General features: G+C 35.3%; 1 protein-coding gene across 1 annotated transcript; it reads right to left on the minus strand.

Annotated features, from left to right (window-relative positions):
* Positions 1 to 116: 116 nt before the first annotated feature.
* LOC117924216 (endonuclease MutS2) lies at positions 117 to 7,872 on the minus strand. The gene is made up of 5 exons (XM_034842803.1): positions 7,133 to 7,872; positions 4,694 to 5,612; positions 4,080 to 4,604; positions 1,897 to 2,361; positions 117 to 713 (listed from the first exon to the last, which is right to left on the minus strand). Exons 1-5 carry the CDS (start codon positions 7,588 to 7,590, stop codon positions 402 to 404), a joined length of 2,679 nt encoding a protein of 892 aa, XP_034698694.1. The 5' UTR covers positions 7,591 to 7,872; the 3' UTR covers positions 117 to 401.
* Positions 7,873 to 8,625: the final 753 nt, after the last annotated feature.

Consider the following 8,625-nt stretch of genomic DNA (forward strand, 5'->3'; position numbering starts at 1 on the left):
AGCTGGAATGACATGATCAATGGGACAGTGTGCCCTAACCTGATCGAAACCGATTAAAATTAAAGGCTTGATGATAATGTAAAAAGACTATTGAATAGTTGCACACAAGCACAACCTACCAAAGCAAATCTCGTATAAGAATAGGATCTTGTACATCTCTCACCATATGGAGAGCCTCAAGAAATCCACTAGTGGGATGACTGAATTACATGTAGCATCATAATTGCAACTATTGACTATACTTTGTTTACTATCAATGAACTAGTCACATTGACATATGGAAGTGAAACTTTTCCTAGTGTATCAATAGAAGGTAAAGCTTCAGTCGAATCTTGTCCAAGTCGAACAAAGGCTATACTGTCAAAGAAGTTGTTTAGCAGACCAAAAAAATTGATGTTTTCTCATTTGATATAAGCAACCGTACAACCATAATTCATTGGACTTTCCTGTTCAAACTTGGCAACGCGTGGATGGTTTCTCAATATCTCAATTGCACACTCCTTAACAACTCCAGTGCCCATCCCATGTATTACAAAGAGAACTGAATTAGACTCTCTTGCAGAGATGGCCATGTTGAGGTGGTGAGAAGCTTCCTCCACTCGCATACCTCGTAGATCCACTGTGTTCTTTGATGTCTGCACCAATGGCCCATAAGAAACCTCCTCATTCTTATCTGCATCTGAAGCATTTCTCAAAATTCTCCTCCGCTGACCCTGAAATATAAATTATAATAAAGATGGATCAACTCTAACATGTTTAGATTCTTTTAAAGATGAGTGCAACAGGCCACTAATCAATATTGAAAGAAGTCTGAGACTCAAGAGGAAAAAGAACACAGAGAGGTACACTAAAAGGTAATGATCAGCACCCTTATGGGCCCAACTAGACTTGCAACCCACCCCTAAATGAAATCCACCAAAGAAATACAGAGTTTCAAGAAATAAATCTCTATTAAAATTAACATGATCTTCTATAATCCAAAAAACTCCTGAATATTACAAGACACAGGACTGGTATAGTTTCAGACTTGGAACAACTCCCAAAACATAGTCTCCCAAAGCACTTAACTTACGTTTTCAAGACCTAATTCAATAACATTCTAAGACCCTGTTTGACTAAGGTAAATGGCATCATATAAGACTTGTAGAGGAACTGAAACCTCACCTAAGAAATGAGTTAAGCAAGAAAAGAAATGATAACTACACTCAGGTGGTATTTGTTTTTTTTTACTTAAATCTAAATAGGACTTAATTTAACTTAACTCTAAATACAACTTAATGGTATTAAGAATTATGTTATTTTTTTATTATTTTATTTCTCTTAAATAAATATTAAGTATCAATAGGGCGAGGGTTGTGTTGTAATTGTGTTTTAATTGTTTCAAAAAATTATTTTTAGCATTCAGCTAAAAACAAATATTTTAGCCTTTTCTATTCAATCAAAAAATTTATAAATTAAGTAATAAGTTAAAAACAAACAATTTAAAGTCCGAAAACAAATTACATTCAACATTAAGTTTAAAAAAACAAACAGTCTAGCAGAACTACTGAAAATGCAGCAATACCTTCCTCTAAGAAACTCCTAATATAGCTCCACAAAATGAGCTATAAGACTCCAAAATTCCTTAAAATCTGGTTCTACTTTCCCTTGAATCTTCAGAAGTTAAATTAACAAATCAAGTCCCATTTGCTCTGGGTCTTGAGCCAAGCACAGGGACACATGCCTGTGTCACTAATATACCAGCTATACAATGACAATCTAGGACCCATTGCATCAGCAACAAGGTGGAACCATTATGGCTTCATTTTATGATTAAGACATGTCTGAACTGAAAAGGACCAGCACCAAAAAATAAAACACCTATAAACTTATTCTATAGCACTATCTAATACATACCTGCCTCCTCAAGGGTCGAACAGAACTTGTTCCAGCATTCCTTTCACTAACTGGAATAGCTATGATGTTGCTTTTTTTCACACGGACCCTTATGTTACCATATTGGACTAGGACAGTCTCATCATCATCCCCAGGCGCTTCAACTACAGTAGCTAACTTACCTCCTAGTCCTTTTACATTGACTTGCTCTCCAAGTTGTGGTTTATAAGAACTGCTATCTTTTTCAGTTACAAAGAAATCATCACTAAGGCGGTGAGCTTCAACAATGGATGAAATTGCAGATTCTGATTTCTTAATCAGTGAATTGAAATTATCAGCATTAGCAGTTCGGAGTTGATTCTCGAACTCCTGTACAACAGTTTGTAACTGGGACTTTGCAGTTTTTAGTTCTTTTTGGACCTGTTGGGTTTCCTTTGCCTTTAGCAGTATCTCACGTCCATCAAGATCTTGTGCCTCCTCTTGGATCTTCATCAGTAAAACCGGAAAAAAGGAGAAAAAAATAAGCAACACCAATAAGTAGAGGCCCGTTACAGGGCAATATTCACAACAAATATTATTGTTTGTGTGGATATTCACATGTGTTCTCCTAGAGATAGTGGAGGGTTAAATAGTTCTGGATCTCTTCCTTGCACATAGAATGCTAATGATAGGAATATATGAAAATTTTGCAATAACTTTGAGATAAGCACAGCATAAGTATCAAGGCAATACCCCATTTACCCAACAAAAATTAAATAACTTAGTAGAAATGTGAGCCCAGATGTGCATGCAAAGCATTAAGAAGTGACCAGTGCATATAAGTTTCTAACTAATTTAATCATATCTGATTCTTTCATGTTTTCCATAATAAAACCCAACATGAGAAAATCATTTTCTTAGCATTTTTTTCTTTGCTCAATAGTTTCCTTGGAACCAAACATAGCATTAATGATTTTCCTCCCTACTTTCCTTTGATAAAGATGAGGGAAGTTTGGGGAAAGTGTACTCCTTAACAATTTAATTTTCTTTCCCTAACTATTCCATCAATATCCAAACAAGAGAAAAACTATAAATTTTCCTCACCATTTCCTTTCCTTATAATTTTCTTCTCTTTTCTTTCCCTCAAACTAACATAGCTTTAAACTAACTGCTGCTGTGTGAAATGTGAAAAAGTGATTAAATGCCTTGGAGATCAACTGGCAAAATAGTACCACAGTGTGTTAACTAAAGAATGTCTGGATTTTTATTGTCAGGATCCAGATTACAATAATTTTGTGCCAATACTATAAACAGCATTTTTTAAAAACTTTAATTACTAGGATCATCCTTCCAAATTTATCCAATTTCCAGAACTTTCATTCAAGGTTTCAACCAAACTTTAGGTTCAAAATATTAAAAAACATTGAAGTATTAAAAAGGCCAAATTTATAGATTTCCAGGAAAATTGCCAAATCTTCAAAAAGAAAAAAAGTTACCATTATTCTTAATTCTAACTTCTCCTTACTCAACACCCTATCCAAAATCCAATTATGGCCAACTAGTATAGACTTCAAACCATATTCAACAACCTTTTCTGATAGGCAAAGAGAATATAATTGAAATAGAAAGCACCTAATGAAATGGGTGAAGCATATTTGACAACCTTGACAGTGCAGAAACTAAAGATAGATCAGAGGTTCCAGCAAAGTACCAAATGATGTTCTCTCAGTTACAATTTCTTAAAGCAATCAAAGAATGAAAGAAAATTCTCAAAAAGAAATTTGAGATTGTTCTCAAAGCACAAAAGATGAAGAGTGACAAAAAAAAAAAAAAAAAAAAAAATATCATAACAAGAATTTAGATATGGTGCTAAGTGAGAGAGGAGATAGAAATTCCTTGCACAAGTTTACATTTGGTGCTCCAAGCACAGCAAATCCATGTAGGGATAAAAGAATAATTGAAAAATAAAATTTCATCATCCAAATTCGATTAAAATTTCAGTAATTAGATTAGGTTCTCGGCTATCCCACCTGTTTTCTTCTGTCTTCCTACCTTTTTAGTCAGTTTTTCTACTTTGTTAAGGAATTGTTTGCTTCTCACCCAAAAAATAAAAAATAAAAAATCAGCAATTAGGACAAATAAAGATTCTAAATGGGCCTCTGAATTAGCCATCAATTAGTGCTTAAAAAACATGATTGTGCCAACCAGAACTTTTAATATAATACCTCACGATAAAGATCCATAATTTCTGAATGGAGAGATGAAGCTGCCTGAGCCTGAGCTTCCAATCTGTTTCTTTCCTCCATTAGTGACTGATATAGTAAACCTTTCCACTTCTGCTGCTTATCAGGCATTAATCTCTCCACCCACTCTTGTGCACGTTCAACTATTTTTTCATCAAAACCAATTGATTTAGCAATTCTCAGGGCATTCGAATCACCAGTTCTTCCCCAGAGTATCCGATAGGTAGGTTGTAAGTTCTCTAGAGAAAACTCCATTGCTGCATTCTCAAATTGTGCATCCTTTTCTTTCAAGCAACTTAGATCCGCATAATGGGTAGTTATAACAGCTAAGTTAACACTATCTTTAAGATACTCCAAGATGCTGGCAGAAAGAGCCACACCTTCTGAAGGGTCAGTCCCACACCCAATTTCATCAATGAGGACAAGTGACTCTTTTGAGGCCACTTCCAAGATCTTACAGACCCGCGATATGTGTCCACTAAAAGTTGAGAGGTTTTGCTCCCAAGACTTCAACCCAAAAACAAAAGTTTCAGAAAAAAATAAAACATCTAAACAGAAATGAGACTTTCTCTGCCATAAATAAGACAAAATACTACCTGATGATCTCCGATTTCAGCTAGAACCATATCAAACCAAGGAAGCCTTGGGTGTTTTTTAGCAGGTAAATACATACCAGCCTTTGACATAAGAGATGCCAGGCCCAGAGTTTTCATGGAAGCAGTTTTGCCTCCGGTATTAGGCCCTGAGATTACAACCACTCTGGTTCCACATCCAATTTGTATGTCTATAGGCACTACAGCATTCCCCTTATCCAACTGAACTGAACTAGCAATTTGGGGTGTAAGGACATCTGGAAAATTTCTTAGAGAGGATTCAAGGAGCAATGGATGCTGTATGCCTTCAATATGCACTGATAAAGCATAATCTGATCCATTAGATTTGAATCCCTCAGGGCCCCCACAACTAAAACTAGGACAGACCCCATTCATCCACTGAGCATAAGCAGCTCTTGCAAAAGCAAGATCAACTTCTACAATTCTATCCAACAAATACTTTATCTCCATTTCTGATCTTGCTATTTCAGATGTAAACAAGCTTAAAATAGCATTCTCCTCAGCCTTCTGAGAGTTTGAAAGCCTCACTTCCATGTTGTTCAACTCTACCGCCCCTTTGGGTTCCATAAAGTATGTTGCACCCGAACTACTAACATTTAAAAGTACACCATCAGAAAGCAAATGCCTGTGTGAAGCCCTGACACCGACACACATTCTTGATCGACGCTTTGTTATCAAAGGTCTGTCAATGCCCCCAGCTTGAAAAATCTCAGTCGATGCTTTCTTCAACAGCAAATCCAGATTTTCCATATTCCTTTTTCTTTCTGACCTAACGATCTCCAAGTCTTCACTAGCTCTATCAAGGATTATTGAAAGATTGCAATCTATGCAAAACCCTATTTTGTGCTCCAATTCTATCTGGAAATCACAACTGCGAAGTATTTCAAGCAGGGGAGAATACCTGTTTGAGTACAATAGAATATATGGCACCCTATGAGACAGTCCCTTATCACTAAAATGGAATTTCATGCATGCAGCTTCTACTTTAAATGTGAAAGAAAATAGAAACAAGCACTATAGCATATAGCAAAAGTGCCCCCAAAACAATTTCTTCCTTTCAGCCCTCTTCAATCTTAATGTAACATGAGACTCTATCATTATCATAATGATTCACTCATCTCTCAAAATCATGTCAAGCAAAAAGGAAAATCTCTCCAGAGATGCATCTAATAAAATTGGTTCAAAACCAAATATAAGGTCTTCACAAGCCCTAAAGGCCCATAATAAAAGCTATTCCATCTTTATTATCTTGAACCAGATTACATTCCAGATCTCAAAGAGGAAGCAGAATCCATTGACCACATTCTTTTTCATTGTGCTAAAGCAAGGATGTTATGGCAGTTGGTGTTCTCTTTATTTGACATCCCTTGGGTTATTTTTGCCTCGATAAGGGACACCCTACTAGGGTGGCAAGGTTCCTTTGTGGGAAGAAAGCATGAGAAGGCTTGGAGAGCAGCCCTTTTATGTATTTTTTGGACTATATGGAAGAAAAGAAATCAAAGAGAGTTTGAAGATGAGGAGATGTTGAATCAAAGTCTTAAAAGTTCATTCCTTAACAATCTTGCTACGTGGATTCAAGTGTACATTAATGGAAGTTCTTTGTCTTTAATAGATTGTGTAGGTTGGATGGGTTCTTGTTGAGGAAGGGAGTAGTTTTTTGTTTTCCCCCCTTTTTGTTTTGTATTTTTCGCTCATTGTATACTTCCAGTATACTCCTTTGCGTTTTTGTGCACTTTTAATACATTCCCTTACTTATTAAAAAAAAAACATTCCAGAACAGCAACAAATAAAGTAAATGAACCATTTAGAGGAAGGAACCAACTCAAAGATTTCATTCAACGACCAATGCCTATCTCAAACCAACTCAATGTTACATGTTAGTCATGCATTGATGGGTCGTTGTTTACAAACTTAAATTTGTCTATTCCCTCATTGAATCCATGAGCAAGATGAGGCCATGCGAAAGGCAGACGGTTGTAAAACTAACCAGCTTTATAGGTTTTATTGGCCTATTCCGTATTAGGCAGCTTGATAGACATTTGATTATTTCTTGCTAAGTTTAAGCTTTTAGAAACAGTGGAAGTTTAAGATATTACCAGAGATTTAATTTCTGAAGGTATTATATACCAAACTGTTTATTCCTCATTTACGCAACCCATGTTTGCTCCAAACTTACGTACATTGCTTTCCTCTTGACTTTCTCATCTATATCTAGTAAAATAGGTGCGCAATTTGATAAAAAGCCATGGTTTTTTAGATTTTCCTCAAAAAAAAAGAATAAATAAATAAAGTTTTTTAGTAAAGATTTTAAATTCAAAAGTTTCCCGCAATTTCTCAGCAACCAAACGATACCACAGCCTTGCGAGTCAAAACAACCGATATGCATATTACGAATCCAAAAGAGCGCCAGAAGACCAATACCTCTCTGAACGTTCTCCGTCCTCCAACTGCTCCAACACCTCCCTCGCCGATTTAAGAGTCCGCTTCACAGCGCAAAGCTCGCCAACCGTAACCAGCTCGCCACCAACAGCAGAATCAACAATTTCCGAAACATCTTCGATCCCCGAGAAATCCAACGGCCGAGAGAATAGCACCGCCGCAGTAGTCTGGTCCAGAAGCTTCTGACTCTCGTCTCGGCTCCTACCGAGCCGGACATTTCCGTTTCGGGCGGCGGCGGAGGCCATGGTGGTAGAAGTGAAGGCAGAGAGCTGTCTGCATATGGAATCCCATTCTAAGGTCTTCAGAGTCTCGTTGTGGAGAGTCTCCGAAATCCTAATTCGTTGCGACTCGGGTGAGTTGCAGAAAGAGATGTAGGGCTTGCGGGTTCGGTGGATGATTGGAGGTGTTCTAATGGAGATGAAGCTTTGACAGAATTCCATTGGAGAAGCAGTTCATGGGTAGGTTGAGATGAAACGCGGAGGATTGGGCCTTGTTGTTTGGACCCTGGGATTTGGATTCCAATTCTCTTATCCGGTTAAGACGCGAGTTTGTTTGCCAAGTGGATCACTATAATCCATTCAGCGGCTACGATCCTTCCTTGCACCGGTTTAGGTTATTCTAGTTCAAGATTATCATTGGGATCTGTTTGTTTGATCGAGTTCCACTTTTCCAGTTTTGCTTATCAGACTTCAGTTTCAGCGGGGAAGTTGTCTCTCTTAAGTTCTTAACATAAAAGAGACTTCAGTATTTTTATACAAACCATACTGCTTGTGTGATATTTTTTTATTTTATATTTAAAAAAACTACTCTATAAAAAATTAAAAATATAATAAGTCTTGGATAAAATGCATAAACTTAGCTTATGTCCTCAAAAATATTTTTTAAAATTTTAAATTTGAAATAATAAATTATTTTAATTCCTTAAAAAATTTAAACAATATTTAAAAGGGATTAATTTCATTCACACCACTTAATTATAATTCAATACATTTGGTTTTTTTATTTTAGATATTAGATAGATTTAAATTTTTGCAACTATAAAAAATTTGTCATTTTCTATGTTTTTCTATGATAGAAAATTTGATGTCTTTGTATATTTAAAAATATCTAATTGAATTGTGCTTTTTTTATATTTACTATGATTTAGGTTTATCAATTTATTATTATTCATATTATTAGCTTTAAAATCATTTATTTTAATTAAGAACAAATTTAATAATGATAAATTACTTATTTATAATTTTAGTATTATAGTAATTTCTGTTATTTTGAGATTTTTAGAAACATGCTAAATTGTTTTTTTTTTTTTTTGTCAAATAACAGTTAGTATAAAAATTGTTTTTTGCTCCTAAAAATAAAAATTATTTTTCAAACTCAAAAACCATTTGATATTTAAAAAAAAATTGAAAATGAGATGTTGAATATATTATTATTTGAGAACATATTTTAATTATTTTCACTTATTTTTTTAATTG

This window comes from Vitis riparia, chromosome 10 (assembly GCF_004353265.1).
Source record: "Vitis riparia cultivar Riparia Gloire de Montpellier isolate 1030 chromosome 10, EGFV_Vit.rip_1.0, whole genome shotgun sequence".
NCBI classification, from domain to species: Eukaryota; Viridiplantae; Streptophyta; class Magnoliopsida; order Vitales; family Vitaceae; genus Vitis; species Vitis riparia.